Raw genomic sequence first — 24,348 nt, forward strand, 5'->3', positions numbered from 1 at the left:
CTGCAGTACCAGGTCCGTCAGAGGTCCCTTATCCCCCCAGCATCCCACTGACTGAGTGGACCTCCCTAAAAAGGGCTCCGGAGAGCTGGAGCTGGAGCTCAACAGCTTTGAGATATACACTACCTCTCCTCTTGTGGTTTTTTTTCTGGCTGATGGGGGTCTTGATTTCTGACAAGGCTTCTTGTTCCTACTGTAATACAAATTGCAGTATAAAAATACCACAGATGGGATGGGCTAAGTCCTTGACCTTGTTTCTTTGCTGCAAAAAGCCAGGTGGTGCTTCTGCCAGTTTCTCCATTGCCAGTCGGGAATCAAACAGTTCCCTGTCATTAAATTGCCAGTCCTTTGTCCCTGGGCATAGAGCAAACGAAAGTCACCTTTCCAACAGTTTGCCAACTGTTGAGACATGTTGCTATTTCAGTGTTATCTGCAATGTTCTTTCCTTTGCCCAGGTGATGCGTCACTGGGCTGCTGGGACCAGACCTCAGGGATGAACAGTGCAGCCTGCGTGTGAGACTGCTCTAAAAAGCACCTCTTCTCTGCAGGGGACCTTGAAGAAGCCCTTGGGCTTAAAGACACCTTGGTTTGCTTGTTCCTCTCCTCCTACAGCCAGGAACAGCCCAAGCTCCACCTCATCGTGCCACAAGTGACCCAGGAGGCCTGGCAGCAGCATGGGATGTCCAAGATGCCATTTGGGGCTTCTTCCTCCAAGGAACACTTTCCAAAACACTTTGGTCTGTGGTGGAGGTTGTGGCTCTCTGGTGTTTTACTGGGCGACTTTCTGCCTCAGCCTTTTTCTAGCTCTTTTGCCTGCCTTTCTGATGCCTTTGCCAGCCTGGCCAGGACTGAATTTGGCCCCTTATAGACACTTCTCCATTAATCAGAGGTTTGCCTCAATGGCATGGTTGTTCCAAGGTCTAATTAAGTTTACAGTTTCTAATTAAATTTATTTGAGATCTTGAGGTGGAAGACCTTTTAAGAGCAATCATGTATTAAAAAGTTGGGATTTTTTGCTCCAGCAACCTTTTGTGTAAGACTAATTTTAGCATCCAGAAGCGAAGGATGAGTAATCCTTTCTCAGGCTTTGGCGATGTTGGTTGAAGCTTTTTCTCATTCACTTTAATCAAAGAAGCAATCAAAAATTGCTAATCACCTTTATGAAAGCACTTATGTCAGGGTGAAATATGTGGCAATCATATATACAGTCAGGAAGCAAATAATATTTGCTCAAAAAGAATAAAAGTGCTGGACCGAGGAGATGTGGGAGACCCGGACTGCAACCCTTGTGTCCCTGTTTCCATGGTCATTTTTTCCCCCAACACCCAGAAAATTAATAGGTGGTATTTGACAGGCTGCCTCAGTCCTGCTCCTGAGCCAGCCACTCCGAACAGGCTGTTGCTGTGAACTGCACCGCTGCACACCATCACCATTCAGATAAAGTTTATAACTTCATTTCTTCAGACTCAATCAACCAAATCAAACATTTCCCTGACATTGATTAAATGTCATTCAGACGTGACAGAGAAACTTTCAAAATGATCAAAATTGACCAAGTCACTCTTCTTGTCTTTGTATGCCAAAGTTAGATCTTAGATCTTAATAAACCCTAATCAATGCCTACTTTATACTTACACATTAAAATGACCCTTTTAAGGTCTTCCCCTGGGGGACTTTAAAGGGAGCTTTGGGGTCAGACCAGGTCCTTGCCCACATGGTATTTCCTACAGCGCCAACTTTTCATCAGTCCACTTTTAGTCTTCAGAGAGCTGGGGACCTTATTGCCTTTGTGCCCTGCTTGTGTTACAGCCTTTTGTCACAGCAAACTGAGCCACTCCATTGTGATTTTGAGTCAACTGAAATCTTATCTTCCCAATCTTGCCTTTGGAGAAATGATTGGTTTTTGACTGATATCTCATTTAAGATAACCAAGATAACTGAAAGAAGAAAAGCAGTGGATTAAGGAGATAAGGGAGATATGGACTGCGACCCTTCTGTCCCTCTTCACTTGGTCATATTCTGTTTCCAATGCCTGGATAATTAATAAATGCTGTTTGATGGGTTGTGTCATTTGAGGTACCTAAGAAAACTTGACCTCCTCCAAGGCTCTTGCCTTTATTGCTCAGTAATATGTTATGGACAAAGGACTGAAAGGACCATGGATTTTTAACGGGGAGTGTTGTCCCGTCGTGTCCCCCCCCCACCAAAATGACGCTGACTTGTTGAAAATGTCGTTTTCATCTTGAAAAGACATGCTTTGAAAAAGCTTTTTTAACACCTCAAAATGTTTTCAACGTTTAAAACAAAATTGTTTTCCAGATATCCACTCTGAACCATGTTCTTCATATTTAAAGGTAAAATAATTAAAAACCAGATTTGGAGTAAAGGCCAGAGAGGAAATAACATATTTCAAACTAAATTAAGCAGATTCAGTGTGGACCTTGTCTGAATTTTCTTTCCCTTTTCAGTTTGCCTTTCTTTTGCCCCAAGTTAAAACAAAGAAATATTTTAAAAATCTTCCACATACAAAGACATTTCTTTGCCCAACTCTAATTGCTCGATTGAATTATTTGTAGACAGATCACAAGTCCCTTCAATTAATCAGTTCCATAAATGCTTTTTTTTTCCCTGCAGTCCCTGACCCACAGCTCATCCACAGACCCAATGCTTGTGCTGATTTAATTAGCCATTTAACTCTCATGGCCTGTGAGTGTTTCCTGTTTGCACGGACCCTTACTTCAGCTCAAGATTTGCATACAGCTCCTAATTCTCACTTAAAATTCACCCCTTCCAAAACCTTTTTTGCCTCTGACCTCCCATGCTGGGATCCATGTGGGAAGCCAATGCATGAGAAGCATGAATCCAGCTGGAATGAATTTGTTTAAAAAGCTGAGAGGACTTTCACTGAGGTTTTTTGGCATTGCTCACCCAGTTCTAATTGCTTTTTAAATTTAATGGAGTTAATGTTGGCCACTGGGTGCTGAGCTGGTTGTGGATGAGGGATATAAAGGCAGCTCAGGGTCCCAGAGCCTCATCTCTTGGCACTGGGACAGTGCTAAAGAGGAAAATGAGGAGCAGGAAGAAGATCTCATGTGAGAATTTAGATTCCTATGCAGCAAGTTGGCAGCCCAGGTGATGTTCCCAGAAACTGTCATATTCCCAGAGAGTCTGTGGGGCTTGGGAGATGCTGTGGTGGTCCTGCAGAGCCTCTCTATTTCCATAAGCCATAAAGGTGGTAAGAAACTACTGGGTATTTTTTTGTTTTGTTGACTCTTTTCTTCACAGGAGCCTGGTTACTTAAAGACTACAGAAAACCAGGGCTGCTAAGATATCTCAGTTGTGCATGAAAAACTTGGGTTTGGAGTTTTTTTCCTCGCTTAAACCCGTGTATTTTGTTGTTGTATTAACAGTGGAAAGTTCAGGTTTTGATTCTGTATAACTGTCACTCTCTGAAAAGTTAATAAATAAGTTCAGATTTAGGATAAATCTACAGCTCTCCTGTTCCTTTGCCAGTAGAAAAAATCTGTAAGTATATTAAATTTTTCTCTTGCTGATTACTGCAGGGATTTTTACTGCGAGGTAAATCTGCATTTTACAAGCAGGAATACTATCTAGCTAGATGTTTCTGATATGCATCAAGGGCTACATCTGATAATCTTCCCCTCAATTGAAGTTGACAATGAATATAGGAAAGAACTTGGTCTGCCTCTGTGCACATCCCAGAACACTAATTTCTTTGGTCAAATCAAGATCCTGAAGAGCAAACTATTGAAGTTCCTTAAGATGAGGCTTAACACCCCATCAGCCAAACTACCCTTGTGCCTCTTTACCTGTTCACCCAGCAACATGCTGTAATCGGCTTTTGTACGTGGCTGAGGCTACAATGCACGGAAGTGTGGGGCCTGGTGTAATTCTCAGAAGGAAAAATATACTGGTGAAATAAGTTGTCGTGGAAAGTTGCCCGTGGAGTCAAACAATATACTTATAGTAATACAGAGTTTAACTTTTGCAGAAAAGCTCCAGGTACTGGCTGGGTCCAGAGCCTCGGCTGGTGCAAAGGAGGGTTGCGCTGCCTGGGGCCATGTGCAGGCTCTGCACTTGGTTTGTCCAATGTTCCAGTCTTGGTTACCATAAATAAAACCTCAGCAGCCAATTTACAAAATTTGCTTTGGAGAGTTCTGGCTTCATATCTAGCTATTAACCACCAGGGCTGTCATTTGAGAAAGTGTGTTACGGATCTGTCGGAGTGGGCTGTGGTGGGCTGTGCAGTTGACGGCCACACCAGGGCAATTGCAGGGAGTAAACAGCCTGGCTATAGCTCCGTGTGTCAGAGAGCCGTAAAACACTATTGAGAAGGAATCGCAAGCACCTAATGAGAATCAGATGCAGCATAATATAGGCCACCGGCATGCTCTTATCCAGATGCGCAGGGAATTATGTACATAAACAGAGTATAATTTGGTTTTACATCTTATTTTTCATCTTCAACTTCAGAGGGAAATGAGTTGGTTACTGGCAGTGGCGTGTAGGAAGGCTGCTGTTCTGTGTTCAGCAATTGCTCACACACAGCTTGGTGCGATGGAGCTTCCCTTGGGGACTGGGCACTTATCTCCACTCCAGGTAGGCTGGAGCAAACACCGTGCGGTCCCCTGAGCAAAGCTCCCGGCTCTGGCTGGGAGGGCGAAGGGGGACCCTGCACTGAGCAGCGTGGGGTCCCCCACTGTGGGGGCAGGCAGTGGCTGGGGGTGCTGCTGTCCCTCAGCAAAGACAGTCCTGCTGTTGGAGCTGTGCCCTGCACCGGGTGGCAGAGGCGAAGGCTGGCTTTGCAAGGCGATGCCAATCTCTTTCTTGGCTGTTAGAGAAAATGTCTCAGCTCCTCCGAAGGTCTTCGGGCTGGAGAGGGATTTCACCTGCTGTGCTCCCTGCTCCTAGTGTGCTGGTTTGCAGGCTTGAGGGTCAGAGGGCTGTAGGGCATTAGTGTGAAATTCACTTTCCATGTGAAGAGGAAAGCCGCTTCCAGCCTCACCTGCCTTGCACTACCTGCAATTGCATATATGACTGCATTTGTTGTGATAAATGCAGAAAACCCTGGACTTAATGTACTCACATTTTAAATGCAAAGGGAAAGGAGGCTCAGTCAGCCAAGCGGGGCTGGAAGGTGGATGATCTGGGTGTTAAGCCTTGCTCAGCCTTGGTGGGGTGTATAAATCTGGGCAAATTACCACAGTCCTTCCCTTCTGCTTTTAAATTGGAAATAACTCACAGAAAGCCCTTCGTTTTTAAATGAAACATGCCTTGAGCTGCACCTCTGAGTGCAAGGTGCTATAAATGGGACTTATATTGATGTAATGGACCTATGTCACATCTTCTGAGGCTACTTGGAGGTTGACTGGCTTGTTTTCAGGATTGAGATTTCCAGTGTCTGAGAGGGATTAGTCTTACCCCTGCATTGCAGAAGCAAGGGATTTGTTTTCCCCATGGATCCAAACCTGCTCAACAACCTCATTCCTTCCCACCTCGTAGCTGGCTTCACAAAACCCATCCCTGATCTGCACTGCAGAGTGGAGAATTGCTTTGAGCCAGCCAAGAGCTGTGTACCTTCTCATTACCACCAGCCCCAGCTTGCCAGGAAGGCTTTCTACTGTGTGGTGCTGGTATCTGTGATGATGCAGAGCAGTTGGTATCACTTGGCAGCTTGGTGAAAAGAATAATATGTTTAGGGCAGATCGGCAGCAGTGTAAATGCTGCGGCTTCTCGCTGGGGAAGCGATGCCCTCAAAGGTTTCACCCTCTGTTTCCCTTTATCACCCTCAAGGTTTGCCCATGTATTTTGGTTAAAAATCTTTTCCCTTGAACATAGCTGAGCAAGGATGCAGCTTTACAGTGTGCTGTGGTCTGTCATCCAGCGATCCACAGGGTACCTCCCCACCTCCACCCATTGCCCAAAGGGGTCTGAGGGAGCTCAGCATCCAGCAGAATCCAGCGCCAGTACAGCCAGACCTGCAATGCTGCAAAAGCTGTGTAATCGAGACAGATTTGTGTTAATTACCTACCTACTTGTGAAAACCTTAAGGTTCAGGATTAAGGGCAAGGAAATTATACTCGGGGGATATTTTAATGAGCAGAAAAACCTATACTTTGTCTCACAAGTCACTTTTTTGCATTAAAACTTCCTGGGCTTATAATTAGAAATTTAATGTTTTGTGAACTGCAGTTCAGAAACTATGGGGGAAATGGTTTATTTCCCACCCTCCTACTTTCTTAATCAATGCTTTCAGGTTTGTTTTCCCATGGTTAATAGCATAGCATTTATTCCCACCCTGTCTCACAGGGGAAGCCTAAATCTGCAGGGCACTTCTAATTTGTTTTATATATATTAATTGAGGCAGTTAGTGAACCAGAACTAATGGAAGTGTTTGGCTGTTGGAGAGCAGAAGAGAGGGTGAAGGAAAGGCAGGTGGTGTGGGGGCCATGGGCCCACAGGGACCGTCATCCTCCCAGCCCATGGGAGCCAGTCTGATGGGCAGGGTGGCAGGGGGGAGCTGCCCAGGGCAGGGACCGTCTCCTCCAGAGGCCATGGCACCAGGCAAAACACTTAATAAATGACATGATTTAGGGGCAATTAGGTAATTATACCTCTCTGCTGTACTCCTGGGTTCAGCTCACACTCTGTGCTCTCGGGCTGAGGCAGGTGTCACATTGATCTCTGCAAAGCTGATTTTTTTTGAAAGGGTTTCCTCCTTCGCCATGTGTTTTTCCCTCTCTCCAAGCCCAGGGGCAGGATGGCTGCTCTTGCTCCTCCTGAGGGCACCCGTTGGCTCTGCCATTCCCAACAGCAGCGGCTGTAGCCCGTGCCACACGAGCATGGTGTTTTAATGCACAGCACTCCCCGTTGCAGGGGTAATGCGCGTCTGATGGTGAGGCTTGGTGTGTGTAAAGAGGCATCCTCCCTGATACCGCTGTTGCAGGATACCACCATTGAAGGAAGATGTACAGGGAGGAAAGACCAGAAATAGCAACCAAGAGGCTGTGTATAGCTTCAGACTGCCTCCTCGTTAATCTCAGAGCAAAGTCGCTTAAAAATAACCATGACCTTCATTCCACATCCATTTGCATGAGGCTGTTTAATTGCTCCTGTTCTGCGGAGAAGGACCATGGTGTGCATGGGCTAAGGGGTTCTCCAGCATGCCAGGGTTGATGGGGCTTAGACTTGGCACTTTGGAGTTCAGATGACTGCTTGGGGAGGGGGGGGGGGGAGGGGAAAGGTGGTTATCTGAGATGGGTGGCTTGCAGGAGGGCACGTCCTTGGGGCCCACTGTGCAAACTCTTGTTTGAGGGAAGCAGGTATAAGGGAGAGGTGCCCAGCAAGAAGGCAGCAGCACAACAAGCCTGACAGATGCTTGGCTGCAGGAGGAAGCTTGCAACCACAAAAGTGGGTTTCTCAAATCTGGAAGCTGGCTTTTTAAGCCCAGAAGCAGACTTGTCAGTGGAAACATTTGGGGAACAGCTGGTATCAGCTATTGCTGCTTCTCCTTGTCCATGGGGATGGATTGCATTGCTGTAAATTACTGCCTTGGCAGCGGTCCCTGTTCACACCCCATGCCTCGATAAAATTGTAGGCTGGGAATGGAAGATGTGGAGCATCAGTCCTGGCTTTATGCCACCTAGGAGTTGTCTGTGTGAAGGCAACCCTTGGGTACCATTTGGGTGAACTTTCTAGGAGCTTTTTACTGCCTGACAAGCTGGTTGTGAGGGACAAGCGAATTTGGATCTAGCCCACATGATCTGCATACAGCAGAAGTCCAGAGACACCCAGAAGGAAAGAAGGGAAATTAGGACAACAGCAGCTGATGGGCTGAAAACTTAACACATTGAAAAATTTGACCTGAACTCGGGCTCTTTCCCTTTCTCTTCTGTTGTCACTATTGGTATGGGGTTTGATTTTTTGTATTATTATTACTGTTTGGGACACATTTTGCTCCCAAATTAGGAATAAATTGTATCAGCTAAATTGTCAGGCTAATGTGTTAATTCTGTTGCAATGCAGTGGAAAAATAATATAACAGAATTCATCCCCATGTACCTTCCTCTGATTCACTCTGTGGCTCAGCTACTGGTTTTGCAGCCCTGTAGATTTCAAGTAACCGAATAACAACCCAAAAGTTTTCTCTTTATTGCATCCATCTGCTGCACTAGGATGGGGAGCAGCTCCTTGTGACACATTTAGAATAACACATCTGCTGCTGTATGTTGCAGCACAGGGTCCTGGCCCCTTCCCTTGCTTTCTATGACAAACAAGCAACAGAATGACAAAAAAAGCCATGGTTGCCTTTGTCAGCTTCTTGTGCTGCAGGCTAGATGAAATACCCACACAATCATGGCACCATCCCATATTTATTTAAAAATATTAAACTATTTATAATGGAGAGGTCATCAGCATGCTGCATTCATTAGCAAGGGCTCCAGGGAAGAGACAGCAGTGAGCAAAAAAACCCCACACAAACGCACTACACAAAAGAAGGAGCAAAGAAGCATCCTTTTGAAATGTCAGTGCTGAGTAGCAATTAAAACCAGGAAGACTTAAAATACAGGGAATTTCAATATTCTTACTACAACAGCCAGCCCTGGCTGCCAGGGAACCCATGGTGGGATTCCCATGGATGTAAGGGTGGAGGATCAGGTCTGTGCTATACGCTAAAATGTAAATGGAATTTCTTTGTGAAAGGAGCAATGAAAATGCTGCCTGCGTAAGAACTGGCAGTGGCAGGCACACAGCAGGTCAGGGAGGTAGGCAGGCAGGCCTGGGTTCGTGCAAGGGTTACATGCTGCAGGGTGCTGAGCACCTTTCTGAACTATGGGGTAGCTGCCCAGCTGCACGCAGGTGAGTGCGAGGTCTCCGCTGGAAAACGTCACTCGAAGGGAAGCGGCCGCTCCGCATGGCAGGGTGCGAGGCTGGCGCGGGGTGCTCAGGAGGGCTGTGAGACCTTGCCAGTGCTCCTGGGCACTGCAGGGCAAGTGGGTGACAGCCAAACGATAACGGGGGGAGCAGGAGGTGTGCTCTCTTGGAAAGCGTTTCTGAGCAAACAGGAATTTGTCCAGTAACTACATTTGAAGTAACTTAATGCACTACAGTGGTTTTATAGCTCTTGGTCCTCTTTGCTCCATCCCCCGCTGGAATCTGTTCAGAAGAGCCGTCACACCTTGGGCAGCTGCTGCCCTGTCTCTGCTGACTTTGCATGTGGGCAAAAGCTTAACTGTGGTACTGAGGCTCACATTAGGATAATGAATTGGAAGAGGTCAGAAGAGATGAAGAGATGAGTATTTTATCTTTGGCTTGCCCTGCCCTTTCAGAAATTAATTTGCATTGGGCAGTTGCACAGTACTTTTATATTCCCTTTTCTCCTTCTTTTTTAAAACAGACATGGATGACATCCAAAACCCAAAGTGCTCAGATGGGCTTTGGAGCTGTCCTTGGCTCTTCATAATTCCCATTTCCCAGTCTGCCTTCTGAAAATGTGTTTCTAGAGGTTTCTCACTTCAACTGCTCTCCTACCTGCCCACAGGATTTTCATGTTTTTCATGACAACAGAGTTGTAGCCTGTGCAAAGTGGCCAAAACAAGCCCCACAGCTGCCTCCCCCTCCCTCTTTTCTGACTGCTCTTTCTCCCCTCACCCTGAAACTCCAATAAAAATTTCCCAGCTTTTAGGAGTCCTTTCAGGCACGGAAGGAATGATACTGAATTCCCAATTTCCATTCTATTGCTGGGCTCAGGGCATTTTATTTTAATGTAGAATGATATAGGAATTCCGACGGGGACTCTTCACATCCATATTTCCTTGTAGCACTGCTGCTGAATCATCTAGGAACCAAAACTTGCTTGGTTGGAGAGCAATGCTTTTTCGTAAATTATCAACATGCTGAAATTGGCCCTTGTCCAGAGCAAGCCTTCTACCTTGCTAATACTCCTGGAGCCTGATCCCTGTCATATTGTGGAGGATGAAGATGATTCCTCTCCAGCCAGTAAGGCTGGATGTAGGGCCTAGAGACACACACAGGGGATGGAAACTGGGAACATGGGTGCCAGGAGCAGCATTATAGCCAACATCCTAGAAGTGCAAAGACAACTCTGTTGGTTCAGATGTTGACTCCAAAGAGTCATCAGGGAGCAACAGCTCCCAAGAGCAGGCACTAGTAATTCACTGCAGGTTACCCCCTGATGGGCTCCTTTCTCCCACTTTTGGTGGGCCGTGGACTGTGTCTGTCATGGTACAACGCACTTCTGTTTCCATGGATCTGGATCTTCAACTAAAAGCTCATTTGATGCAAGCCAGGAATGTTAAGACTTAATTCTACAGCAATAAAAAAAGAAATGAGCCTAGCAGTGAAATGGTGCTGAGGGATGTATGGGAGATATAGTGTTCATCCGTATGTGGTGCTGTATAGACGGATTTCTGGCACACAGGTTTGCTAAATGGTCTTGGGGTTGTGGAAAGCCCCCATGACCTCATGCTGAGGACTGGCAGTTGAGCTGTTCCTGCCGCGTGACGGAAGCAATATCGTGATTTATCCCCTCTGCGGTGGTGCCCATGATGGGTCTGGCAAGCTGCTGTCAGCAGAACCACGCAGTGGACGCCTTGACCTCCGCTGGGCAGAGCAGGAAGGTGGGGCTGCTTCCTCTTCCAGCCTGCCTGCCAAAGGCATGATTCAGATTTTACAGCTAATTGACGGCACTGATCTTGCTGCCAGAAAGGGATAATATTCAATGAGTCGCTTGTCTTTCAGTAGCTGCTGTCCAAGACCCTGCATGCACCTTATAAAACCAGTCCTGTGACATGGCTGACTGGTTGCTGAGAGGTCCAGGCTCTCCCATGACTCCCCCTTCTCATTTTACCTGTGGCTCTGCTTAACCTCCTGTGCCTGCAAGCAGCCCCTTACCTGGGAATGAGGTGGTGGCTGTTTGCTGGCTGACCCAGAGTCAACACAAGGTTTGTTGTGATTCCCCTGTATCTTTCTGCTTCTGATTAAAGCCTCACTCTGCAAGAGGCTAATGAGCCTGGCGGAAATTAATGCCATCAGCCCCTGGTAGCAGGAGAAGCCTGACTCAAAGCCGACCAAAACTCGCTGCGGGCACTGGCTTGAAACCCCATTGTGCTGAGTGCTGTGTATTTCTATGGACAGCCCTGAGCTCACAGCACAAGGAGATAAGAAGCTCACAGGGGACACGAAAACTGATCGGCCCCTCGCGCTGCTGAATACAAAACGAGGAAGGAAGCTTGTAAATACCACACCAAGGAGGCTGGTGCGTGCCGCGAGGATGGGCTGGCAATCACAAGAGCCCTAGCGCTGCTGCTCGCTTCTTGGTCTGCTCATCTGCCACCCAACTGGAGTTTATTTGTTAACACTCCTTCCCAAAGCTGGCTCCCAGCAGAGCTGCTGTTGAGCCAGCTTTCATCTCTGTGCTGCACTGGAGAGCAATGCTCGGCTGGAGCACGAACCATTGTATAGCCAGCGGCTCCAGGATCTGGCCCATCATACTTTTGTGATGATGCTAGGAAAATATAGAGCAAACAATGCTGTAGGAATAACTTAACCCACATACGCTATACAAGAGCCGCTCCCATGCTGTCTGCTCAGTCCCCAACTAATTTAGCACACAGGACGGGCTGGCAGATTATGCAGCGAGACATGCTAATTCGGGCCTGTGGTTCATGTGAAAGAATGACGAGACGGTCTGGGAGACAATGCAGGCTAATATTAGGACGCCAGGCAGGGAGTCAGGAATCGTAATCCTGACTGCCACTGACCTGCTCCCAGGCCCTGAATTCCTCCTTGGAGCTGCTTGGAGAAAAGGGGCATCTCCCTTTATGTTTGGCCGAGCTAGCACTGGGAGCCATTTATCCCAGCCAAAGCTTCTGGCTGTTATTATTATATATAAATAGTAATGGTGATCATAATCTTTCCATAGGGGGTATGGCATTGCAGGGGTAGCGCTTCATATCCAAGATGCTGCTTTTGTTGGACCAGGCTCATACATGCAGTAGATGCTGCTTTAACAAAGAAGCTCTTGCGGGACCAGCAAGCAGTAAGTTGATAGGGCTGTTTCTGTGAAGATACAGCATCAGGCACCACCATGAATTCTTCTGCTTCAGTGCTTCAAAAAGCAAGACAGGGTTTGTATATCTTCCAAATCACTGGATGATATCTTGTGGTGTGTTAATTGGCTCTGCTTCTGAGAACATTTATGTGTGTGCTCAGCCTTACACATGTGGCTTGTCTGATGCCTGTAAATTACTCCCATGAGCAAAGTAAAGGCAGTCCTCAGATGGCTGCAGGATCAGGGCCATGCTATGTGCTGCTGTATTCTCTGTCATGGCTTTTGCCAGAATTATAATTATGACCCAAAGAGGGACCTCCCAGCTGCTCCTCATTGTTGAAGGGAGAGTACATCGATACCGATCCATAGGAATTCCTTCCCAAACCCTCAGCTTGTCCCATCATTGTGCCTTATTGCTACTCTTTTATTTATTTCTTTTAATCTTGTCAAGGGTACTTGGGCAAACTTTTTGTAAGGATGAAATCAATTCTCTGTAATAGAAGTCTTTCCCCCATTCAGAGCTTCTGTGGGGGAAAAGGGATTTCTGCTGTTTATTCTGTGTACAGAATTGCTATTAATATTCTGTGCTTCGATTCTTTGCTTTTGAGGAAAAAAACTACACAGTGGAGCTGGTGGACAAGATACTGCTCTGATTCAATCCCATGTGCCAGTTAGTTTTGGGAAGCTGAGCCTTTGTGGCTAGTTTTATTTTCAAACCAAATAATGAGACTGACACCTTTAATTAGCTCTACCCAAGCTGTTTGAAGCAGACAGTGCTATGGGGAGAGGTGGGTTATTCTGAGCTTTTTTCTTCTTGCCTTTTTTCCGTATTTAAGCCACCAGACTTCAATGTACGTCCATCGCAAGGGACTATCAACTTACTCAACACTCAGCATCTTGGAAAGGTTCAGACTTTGCCTCTTCTTTATGGCGCCATAAAGACTTAAAGCAGAAGTCTTTCCTGGTTTAGCTGTCTCCTGCTAGTTTTCCAGATTTTTAGGGGGAATGAAAAGCAAGTTTTATGCGTTTAAGATACATAGAGAAAACAGAGAGGAGATACAGAGCATGGAATGGAAGGGCAGTATTGTGTAGGAAGCAGGGGAAGGACACGGAATGGCATCTCCATTAGCCTCAGCAGAGCTGGTGGTGGGATTTGAGGATGTGCTGTGGCTCTCCATGTATCTGCAGGGGGAAGGAGGAGGGTGATAAAGGAGGAGAGAATGAGGCTCTGGGGCTGAAGTGAGTTTGGGAGAGTGTTGGTGCCCTAGGCAGTTGTGCTGAGCTCTCACAGCATGGATCAGAGGTGAGCCCTTTTTCTTTCCGAGCAGCAGAAGCAGAAGTAAGGAGGTTTATCAGCTGAGACAGGTGAATTGGGATAGCTTATCTTAGCAGGGCAGAGCTACTGAAAAGTCTCTGGTAACTCCTGTGGAGCCATTAAAATAGCAAAAGAAAAATTCCTGGGGAAGAATGTCACTTAGTAGGACTTAATTTCTACCAGACTAGAGGGAAGAACTTGTTCCTTCTATAACTAGAGCATAGTCAAGTAAAACTAGGAAAAATCAAGATTTTTTCCTTTTTTTTTTTTTTTTTAAATCCTCGTTGGAAATGTTTCTGTATGTACCAGAGACCTCCACTGCAATAAAATTTGTCTGAAATGGATCCTATGTTGAGGTTTCCTTCAGGCTTCTTTTAGAAAGCTGAAACACGTGGCAGGCCAACCTGATCCTTGCTCTAACCAACAGGCTGTGCCCTCTCTCCTTTGCTCCCAATTTCTCCCAGCTTTCCAAGGCTGGGAGCAGGCTGACTCCCTCCTTGCCAAAAAGCTGCACCCACAACAATCACATCCTGGAACAGCAATGGCTTCTGCAGGGAAGATGTGCCTGAAAGAGCCTAATAAACTCGGGAGCATGAATGCTAATGAAAGTTAATGAGATCTAAATTTTTTAACTGTGTTGGATTTTTTTTTTCTTTAGAATCTTGCTTTTTAAAAATGACTGGTTCCATGCTGTGTGTAAGACACCCCAAGGCTGGCATCCCCAGCAGGGCATACCTGCTGCTAGGTGGTAACTCTGTGCCCTTGTGCTTCCACCCAATAAGCTCAACAACATCCCAATATACCCAGCCTGTTTGTTATATAAGCCATAGGATATGACAAAGTATGTTTTATGGATCCATTAATTTATGCTGTGGGTGACTTTAACCACCCGAGAAGTATATTAATGGCCCTATAAAATACACCCCAGAGTGTCTTAATATGGTTATGAGATTGATCTTCAGCTTTATATCCCACTGTGTGTGATATTATTAAAATAAATTGTAGAGGAAGGTGAAACAGGGGATCCCAGTAAGGGGTGAGCTGCCTTTTTCTTCTTAGGATCCCATGATCATGGATTTGCTCTGGTGAATGGGTGGTGGGATGGGGCTCTGGCTGCAGGAGGATGGAGATGTTCCATGCAAGGCGCTGCCTTTTGGGATGCAGCTTGCTGGCCCTGCTCTGTGAATGACTTTAGGCAGTACCTCTCTCTGCTGGCTGGTTTTACCCAGGATTGCTCATGTCCCGACACTTGGGAGGTTTTCCACAAAAACAGGGTTCAATCGGTATTTGGAGTTGGGTCATCTATTGAAACATTTGCCAGAGCCAGGACTCAAAGCAGCATCAGCTCAGCTCCTCCTTGCTACCACAGAGCAGCACAAGCTTGTCCAGGAACCCTGGACACTACATAGAAAATTCTTCTCCAATAAAAGATAGGTAGGATTGCTACGAAAACAAATTCCTGTTTGGGAAATGCAGCAATACATGGCTTCCCTACTCACAGATGCTGGTAGCATGAGTGTACCAACAGGAAACGTCAACGTCTGAAAGACTGGGTCTTGTTTAAAGTCTCTCTTCTCCCAGGATCCACATACTCAGGCTTTCAAAGCTTTGAGGCCTGTGATGTCAAAATATTGAAGGTTCAGGGTTTAGCTGGAAATTAAGAACAAATTTTGCTGTATTAGATAATCTGTGCTTTTGTTTGTAGTCTTAATTATCATCTTTTTTTGTGTTCTCTGGTGGGAGCACATGGCTCTGAACTGCCATGAACCCACAACATTCTCAGTGACTAGACATGGTTTTTCATCCCAAAACAAGTAAAACGGTGGTTTTCTCTAGTTTTAGTATGATTTGATGCTTGGAGGAGCTTTGACCCACTTTAAAATCCAGGACACAGCATGAAATTTCAGAGATGCTTATGAGACCAAGACCATGGGTCAATATCCTATTTGAAAGAACCAATTTAGCTGCTGTTGTGCGTTTGCAGTGTGGCCCAAAGCACATGGAGCATCTTCTGAAGGAGGAAGAAAGCACCAGCCCACTCATCCTGACAGATCAGAGGCTGCTGACAGATGGGCCACCAAATCACAGCAGCTGTAGACAAAAAAGCAAGGGATTCGGGTTCTGCTTGAAGCCTTGAGCCAGCCTGAATCAGGGTTTATAGCGCTGTCGTGGGCTGTGAGCTGATGGAGAGTGCATCGTCTGGCATGAGATGAGGCTGGACCAGCCACTGCAGGTGAAGTGATGGCTGCAGCAAACCTTGCTCAGGCAAGGGATGCGCCCTGCCGTGTTAATGTTCAGCTGTTCCCCAGGCAGGTGCACTGTGAAGCTTCGTTAATGACTGTTCGTAGAGCGCTTAGAGACCCTTGCAAAAAGGAGGGTATTATTATTACAACTACAGTCGTTAGAGATGAAGACGGTCCGTTAAGCATTAAACCAGTGCCCTGCAAAGGCAGGACTACCGTCCCCCGGGAGAGAGGCCGTGGCACACAGCTGAAATGCTAAGACAGGTTTTTGTATGGTGTAAGGATCCGATTATCTATCGGGCTGGTGTCAGGGACTCTTCTGGGCAGGAGTAGCCCTGCCATGGTGGGCTCAGCATTGTTAATGGCTGACCAAGGGCTTCCTTGAATAGAGGTGGCTGGAGTAGCTATGTCCTGAAGTCACCTTGTTGCAGCAGTAAGGTGCTGGGCAGTCACGGAGTCAGGAATGAGGGTAACAAAAAATCTTGGCTGTATTTGACCTGCTACAAATGATGCCACCTTCCAGGATTTAGGGCTACCACCCAACGAACAGCTTGACCAACTGGTCCTGACTGGATGCAACTAGGAGATTAAATGGTAGGGATTTGGTCATGGAAAAAATTTGAATGGGAAGTCTTAAGAGAAAGTTCTGGCTGCGGTTTGTGGGTTTTGTTAATTACCGGCAAGAACAATTTTGGGAACTTGGTGGCCCAGACATGAGTACAGGATTGTGATGGGAACAGCTCACACTTGCATTAGTGTTGCAGCGTTTGTAAGCAAACAGAAAATGGCCCTTGGAAATCTGTCATCTCATAAATCTTAGCAGGAAAATTGTTTTTCTAAATAGTGTTTTTCAAAAAATTTTCCATGAGGCATGAGTGGTTCTGGAAGATCTATTCAGGGCAGCCACAGCTCATGTGATGCTCACATGGATCCCAGATGAATTTTAGCTTAGCAGGGCTGTCACATAACACATCCCGCAAAATGATGGTGATGAAAATACGTCACACCCAGCTCTTAGCTGTGAACAAGAGTGTCCCTGTGCTATGAGCTCACACGTGTGACACAAGGATCAGCTGGGGTGCAGATGAGAATTCAGCCCTTCCCTGCTAGCCATGCTGCTGCTCCTTGGGGTTTGTGGGCCTCCAGAGAATTTATTCCCGGAGGGATTTAGCCTGATCACTGATCCAGTCTTTACTGGTGAAGGTACGATAAAAAGCATGACATCATCCTAAAAGTGACAAACTGGGTAGCCGGTTGCAGAGCCAGCGAAAGCAGACGTAAGGCAGTTATTGTTGCTTAAATATAGGGGATCAGCACAGCTTTAAGTGTGAAAATGAAGTATTAAAGTTCCAAATGGAAAGAAAACTCTTAGAAATAGGGTAAAAAACAAGGGCTAGACAACAGGTAATTTGAATTTCATGAGTCTGCTTCTGCATTTGCCCTTCATACCCAGGAAGGTGGGCTCTGCCCCGCTCCTCGGAAGGGCCTCAGGTACTTACTCCAACTTTCTGAGCACTGGCAATCCCGTCTGCTGCCCATGAAGACCTCGACAGAGGTGCCTGAGGCACAGGGGATGGAGCTCATTCGCTGTTGTGCTATGTGACGTTGGACAAAGTGTTCCCATTCCCTTACCTGGAGGTGGCTGTGCCACTCGGGCCAGAGACTGTGGCTGCTGCAGCTGTGGAGCAGCACCTGCAGCAATGGGCATTTTATGAAACAGCCGTATGAGATCTTGGCTGGGGGGAAGGAGTGATGGGGATGCAGGGTGTGAGCGAGGGACAGGCTTCCCTACTTCATCTAGGACAGATGTAAGGGCAGGGAAGGTGCCCGTTACCCCTCTTAGGTCTGTGAGCTAAGCCTGGCTCATCAGCTCAGCCAGCACTGGAGGACGTCAGGCTGAGCTCCATCTCCAGCTACAGCCATGGGCTCCCCGAGCCCACCGGCTCTCCTGCGCTGCACATCATTTTGATACACGCATGGCTTGAAAGATGGGAGATGAGAGAACAACGTGGACACAGACAGCGGGCTGTACCGGCAGAGCAAACGTTAGGGCAGCGCGAGGAGCCAGACCCGGCTCTTTGTTTCCCTGTGTCACTTCTCAGTCCCGATTAGCAGCAAAATAGGGCACACACGCATCTGACAACTGAATTCCTTGCTGGAAGGGGTTCGGTCATGCATAAGACTGCTCAAAATGAGGCCTGGCTTTCAGGTTTGGAAGCGTGGAGTGTGACCTGGAAGGGACAGCTGGTACGTGCACGCTTACTTATTTTCCCCTTTTGAGTTTTGCACCAGTTCTGGGTAACTTTGAGAAGCCGTGGCCAAGGGCACGCAGAGGGATGCGCGTCCCTTTCCCCAGCAGACACACCTCGCTATAGGTCTGTTCAGCTTCCAGACACCCACACAGGGGAAAATAAATCGGGAGAACATGATTAAGGACACAAATGCAAGCACTCCGTCCAGGAGGGGAAAGCTAAGGGTACGAGCATGGCTCTAAGTCAGGCTCGCACAAGCGCTTTGGTACCCTTTTCGTGAGGGCTTGGTGCAAGTTTTACTCGGGACTTCGGCTGCATCGCGTCCTCCCCCTAACAGCCCCCTGGAAAGCACAGGTGAGCGGCGATTCCAGAGCTCTGCCGCTTGGAAAACCCTACAAATCCTCCCGGGAGAGCAGAGCATTACCCTCCCTCTGCCCCCGAAACTTGAGCATCTCCACGGGCTGAACTTCCCCGAGCGGCGCCGTGCGCCGGGCAGCGCCCCCAGCCCCCTCGCCGAGCCGGGGCTGCCCGGGGGCTCCGCCGCGCCCGGCCCCGTCGGCAGCGCCGCCCGCGGGAGGGGGCCCCGGCGCGGGGCGGGCGGGGGCAGCGCGGCCGGGGGCGCGGGGGGGCCGGGCCGGGCCGGGCCGGGCCGTGCCGGGGGCGGGGAGGCGGGCGGGGGCCGGGGCGGGGTGTGCCAGGGCGCCTGCGCCGGCAGCGCGGAGCGCGGCGGAGCGGGACGGACCGAAGTGGAACAAAACAAACGGGTCTTTGTATCGCCTTAAAGGCGCCGCCTCCGCGCCCCGCGCAGCGCCCGCGGAGAGGGGCGGCAAAGCAGAGCAGCAGCGCGGGAGGGCGAGGACCGGCCGGATTTGCTTTTTCAGCGCTTTTTTTTTTTTTTCTTTTATTTATTTTTTTTTTAATAATAACGCAGGCGAGGGACGGCGCGGAAGGGAGGGCGGGAGGTGGGTGCGCGCCCTCCGCGGGCGCGGAGCCATGCGCGGTGCCGGCGGTGATGGCTTGAGGGGCCGGCGGCGGCGGCGCGGTCTATGAGGCAGCGGGCCGGTGCCCCCTGCGCACCTGCTTACCGCCCGTCCGCGGGCGCGGAGGGCCGCGCAGCGCCATGTCGCGCGTTGTCCAGAAGAAGAACCACTGGGCCAGCCGGGTGCGGCAGTGCTCGCTCACCCGCGGGCCCGGCGGGCAGCTGGGCTTCGCCCTGCTCGGCGGCGCGGAGCACGGCGAGTTCCCTTACGCGGGCGCGGCGGCGGGGGACGGCGAGGCGGCGCTGAGCGAGGGGGAGCTGCTGCTGGAGGTGCAGGGGGTCCGCGTCTCCGGGCTGCCGCGCTACGACGTGCTGGAAGTGATCCGGAGCTGCAAGGACCCCATCGCGGTGAAAGCCGTCCGACAAGGTGCGAGCGGGACCGCGGAGCGACGGGGCGGGGAGGGCCCGCTCCGGGGGGTCGCGGGGTGGTGGGGGGCGGAGGGTCCCGGCTGTAGTGCTGCGTGGCCGAGGGCGAGTGCGGAGCGGCAGGGAGAGGCGAGCGTTAGCCCTTTGGGGCTGCACAGGACCCCGAAAGGAGTTACCGGCGGCGTGTGGCAGTGCCCGTACGTTTGCGGACACTGGCGTGCGCACCCGTTGCCGTGGGCACCCATCCCCGGGCACCTTCTCGTCCTGACTCAGCCCGGAGGCCGCCCGCAGTTTCTGGCTTGCGTTAAGCACGGCGAGCAACTGCGTGAGACTTTCCCTAAGGCTCCGCGGAGCGCACGGCGCTCCCTGCGGGGGTACCACCCAGGGGTGCCGGGGTACCCAGGGGTGCAGGGGCACCCAGGGGCGCCAGGGCAGGGGGCTGTGTCTGGGGCTGACCCCCGGAGCGGCCAAGGCAGACCCGCAGCAGGGGGAATGTGGTGGAGATGCCCTCCTCCAGCTGAGCATCCTTTCGAGCAGCCGCGCTGCTGGGTGATGACCGGAGGCTTGTTCAGAAAGTGCAGCATGTGATTGCCGGCTGCCTGCCTTGGGAAGGGAAAAGCTGTGACCCTCCTACGAGGCGAGTCCTTTCACTGGCTGAAAGTCAGCTCAGGTTGGCTTTTTTATTTATTTAGTTATTTATTTTTAGCCCTGTATTGCCCTAGGTGAGGGCACATCTGTGCTCCCAGCCCTGTAGTGCACAGGTGAAGGCATGCACAGGTAGCTCTCCTGTTTGGCAGGGGAAGAGGATAGGAAAAGTCCTCCCATGCAAGATTAAAAAAAAAAAAGAAAAGGTACTTCCCATTCGTGTACTCGCAGCAGTTGCTCAACAGGTTAGTGTAACAGATCTGGCTAATGTGGCTTGTGATTTCCAGGGCAGGACTTTAGTGCCAGGAAACGGCTTGTGTGGCTGCAGCGCTGGGGTTGGCAAGATGGGCAGGAGGAGCGGGACAGCAGCCGGACACCTGGAGGTGTGCTGGGGCAAAGGATCACCCCAGGGCCAGCACCAAGTGGAGGAAGGAAGGGAAGTTTTCTTTGGATCACTCATGAGATTCCTCGGGGGAAAGTTTATTTAATCATCCAGACAGGTCTGCATCCCAAACTTGGGGTGTTTGCTGTGGCTGGTGGTGCGAGAGGGTTTTTTTCTGTACTTGGTTCAACCCAGCTGGTCGCTGCAGACGTTTATGGCCAGCTGGCAGGACTGTCACCTGAAGTCTTGTCCCTAGCCTTGCTGATGAGCTGAGCTGAAGGGCTGCGTGCACTTGTTTCACAGCCATCCTTCAAAGCTCCTGTGCCATAGCAGATCGTAGCTATGGGTGTCGGAGAGAGCCAGGCTGTGCAATCCCCCTCTGCCACCTGCTCCCCTTTCTGGGGCAGTGTCAGCTCCAAGCTGCCGGGAGCTGCTGTACTGAAGCACAGCTACTTGTTAGTCATTTCCAAGAGTCAATAGAAATTCCAGCAAACAGCGTCAAACTCCCAACAAAACCAGTTTTCTTTAAACAAATACGTATTTTGCCCTGATGCAATGTCTGGGCTTCACTGGGAAGTGGGGAGGGAACCTGAGCCTGCTGGTTTCCCTGCCCAGGCAGGAGGGGGAGAAAAGCATGAAGAAAAGTATGAGGAAATCAGGCAGGTTTCTTTTTGCATACTGATTGTTTTAGCAGAAGTGTGAAAATACAGCTTCTGATGTTGTAATGTGATCGGTGTTGATGATGAAGGAAGGTGCGTTAAAAAAACCAAACCAGTGGCCCCCCTCCCCAAAGAAAAAAAAAAAACACCCAACCAAAAAAAATAAACTTCCCAACCAAGCCATTTGTGATTAAACTTTTTGTTATTTTGGAAACACTAGTAGTTAATCTATATAGAAACATCTCATGGAAATATACCAGAAATGACAGAATATAATGGTAAATATGTCTCAGCCCCAGGATGTGGTCGACAGAAGGGGCAGAGCGCCTTGGGTGAGCATACTGGTTGGGTTTACCTGGGAGTAAAAAAGGGAGAAACTTGGGAGAACCTGGGAGAAAAAGGTTCAAAACCCTGTGTTGGAGCCAGGGCAGGCACTTGAACCTCGGACCATCCCTATCCAGAGGTGAGAGCCAAGCCCCTGGGTACTGTGGGATTGTAGTCGTCCCTGTCCCCCCCACCCCCCTTTCAATTTTTTAAATGCTTTATTAGACAGGAATGCAGAACAGAAAAAAATACCTATTTTAAATCATTAAATGTTTTTGTGGTCTGGAAAGCAGTTCCCTTGTGCCTGTCAATGGTAGCCTGGCATCTGTGCACTGTTCTGCACAGAGTGGGCACCTCCCTTGTGGATCAGCATCGTAAGCTTAGAAAAGGAGAGTGGTTTAATTAAAATGCGTTACGTCTATGTTGATTAAAAACCTCATTATAGGGATGGCAACTGTCATTCAACAGGAGGTGTGTGGCACTAGAGAAGACAGCAAAGGAGTGTGAAGATAAGATTGCAAACACATTTTTTAACTATGATTCTCCTCCCCTTACCAGTTCTTAGTGCCTAATAGACTGGTGCTGAAGTGCTAGGACAGTATTAGCCTGGAAATGTGTGTATTTTACTGCCTTGTCTATTTCGTATGGCATTTACAAGGCTGGAAAACCAGGAAATTTACTATAAATAAGTCGGTCATCTGCAAGCATGAACGGAGAAAATAACTGTTCTGACCTTGTACTTAGTGGAAGACAAGGGACCGGGATGTGAAACATAGGTGGAGTAGGCTGTGCACAGGGTTTATCATTAAACTAGGGTTTATAGATGTACAGGTCTGCATACGGTATTTTTTCTTGGTTTTTTGAGTTGTAAGTTTGAATAGGCTCCTAGAAAGTACAAAAAGGAGGAACCGATATGAATTCTCTTAATTGGAATAACAGTATTTGCTGCTCATATGGGATTTCTTGGTCCTTCACTTACCATGTGAGAAAGACTGAGGAAAGCTGAAGAACTTTAATGAAGCTTTCCCTTTTTTTTTCACCATATGTGCCCTTTTTTGGTATTTTGTTTGAGGAAAAAAATACACTGCCATAGTTGCCTGGTTTTGGGGGAGAGAGAGGAAGAATCTGCTGCCATGTATCTTAGTAACTTTCAGAACTGTCAAATGTGTGAAAAAACCTCACTTAACATGTAGTGCTTCTATGACTGACTGTTTCCATCTTGCATCGGTGCCTAAATTCTGATAAAATTGGCAATTAACTCCTGTGGAGTTAATAAATGCGTTTTTATTATTAGTTTGTCTGAGAGTACAGAATTAATAGATTGAATTATAGGAACAATGGTCACATATCCTTGTGTAAAACTGCAATTAACACAATGATTTCTCGGCTGTATTGTGAATATTGAAACTTCCTTGAATACACCTCACATTTTGCAAAATAGCTCACTTGGATAAATCGATAATGTATACCTCATTTGGATATATCAGTAGTAAAATCGTGCACACTGTTTCTTCTGATGTATCTTGGTTAAGAGAGTCCAACACAGCAGAACAGAAGTTTTTCACGCCTTTCTTCACAAGGGAAGAGTTAAGGCTGTATCTATACAATTGACTGTGTTTTGTTTAAGGTATCTGGGTTTTCTTTTTCCCTTAGTGAGAGATGGGCACACTCAGATTTCAGATTGCAGCCTTTTATTTTATTTATATTTTTCTTGGTCCTTAGTTAGATGACCTGAACCAAATCATACCAAACTAGATGCTTGGTGTGGGAAGCTGTTGAAGTTAGTATGTTTCTGTGCTTATTAAGTTGTTTCTCAGTTCAGCGCTTTGCTTCCCTAAAAAGTCTCAGGTTCCCAAGCTCTAAATGGCCAATGGCTTTGAAACCAGGAGGTGTTGAGATCAGTTTATGCAGTTAATAATTTTCATAGTACTTTGCAGCTGGGATGATCCCACAGCAGGGAGGAGCTGTGTGGGTTTTGTGGGTTTTGTTTTAGCCCTGTGCTAGGCAAACAGGAGCAGGCGTGATCCCAAACAGAGACGGTCACTGTTTACTCAGCGCTATCAGCTGCATTTGTTTTTTTCAAACATTAACTTGACCCTAAGATAAATTCTGAAATACAGTGCAGTGACTCAACGCTTCAATGTCATGCTGGCATTTGCTATACGAAGTAATCATGAAATGTTGAAACCAGTTGCATGTACTCATGTGAACGAAACCAGCTTCTTTCAAAAATTTCAGCTAGCTGGCATTTGGGCCTTTTAATTTTATGTTCCTCAGAGATCTTGTGAGAGAACTGCTGGTTTTGTTACTTCGGGGTTTTTTTTGAGGAAAATTTGGTGGGAAAAAAGTAAAAGAGAAGTCGATGCATCTCTAAATTTTAGTGTGTCTAGTAGTTTAGCAAACGCTGGGAAGCAGAGCGTCACTTCTGTTAGCGGTGGTGCTGAACATCCCGCGCTGAGCGCGATGCAACAGTGCCTGGCATTGCAGAGACCGAAAGCCAGCGCCGATGCGCGTGCTGCCCCCAGGTGCAAGCTTGCCTTCGGGGTCAGGTGCAGGCAGCTGCCCCTGTTGGGCCAAGCGAAGGGAAAAGCTGTTTAGACGAGCTCTTGCTATTCCTATTTTACTTCTGCAGCATCACGCCGTGAGCCCCAGAAAGTGTTTTCCTTTAGTCTTTCTGTAGCTGAGTGCTGGTCACTAGCACGGTGAGTTCTGTAAGTCATTTTTCCATTTGAACCAAATTCTTTTAGGACCCAAGCGGATTGGAAGTGGGGTGAAAGATTTGCCACCCAAAAACTTGGGAGACGTTGATGCATTTTAGATTTATAAGGCCTGTTTTCAGCGCTGACCCACTGGGATGAGCATTGTGCAGGCTAGTCACTACGGAAACATAAAATAAAGGCAGAATCTCTTTTTCCATCACTTTACTGTATTTTGCTACAAATCAGTAATCTGCTTTCTTTAAAGTAGTATGACATTTATTAGTCATGAACTGTGTATGTCTGTGTATTAAAATACTGCTGTATGCAAGACCT

At 48.1% G+C, this 24,348-nt stretch overlaps 1 protein-coding gene across 21 annotated transcripts in view; it reads left to right on the forward strand.

Annotated features, from left to right (window-relative positions):
- Positions 1-18,601: 18,601 nt before the first annotated feature.
- MAGI1 (membrane associated guanylate kinase, WW and PDZ domain containing 1) overlaps positions 18,602-24,348 on the forward strand; it is a 355,911-nt gene continuing 350,164 nt past the window's right edge. For 11 of the 21 annotated variants that reach the window (XM_040593739.1, XM_040593725.1, XM_040593727.1 and 8 more), the window contains exon 1: positions 18,603-19,307. In XM_040593739.1, the coding sequence (XP_040449673.1) occupies positions 19,022-19,307 (286 nt within the window). In that variant the 5' untranslated portion in view covers positions 18,603-19,021. Of the gene's footprint in view, positions 19,308-24,348 lie in introns of all 21 variants that reach the window. The other 10 variants (XM_040593731.1, XM_040593734.1, XM_040593726.1 and 7 more) reach the window with 2 other exon arrangements.

This window comes from Falco naumanni, chromosome 4 (assembly GCF_017639655.2).
Source record: "Falco naumanni isolate bFalNau1 chromosome 4, bFalNau1.pat, whole genome shotgun sequence".
NCBI lineage: Eukaryota > Metazoa > Chordata > Aves > Falconiformes > Falconidae > Falco > Falco naumanni.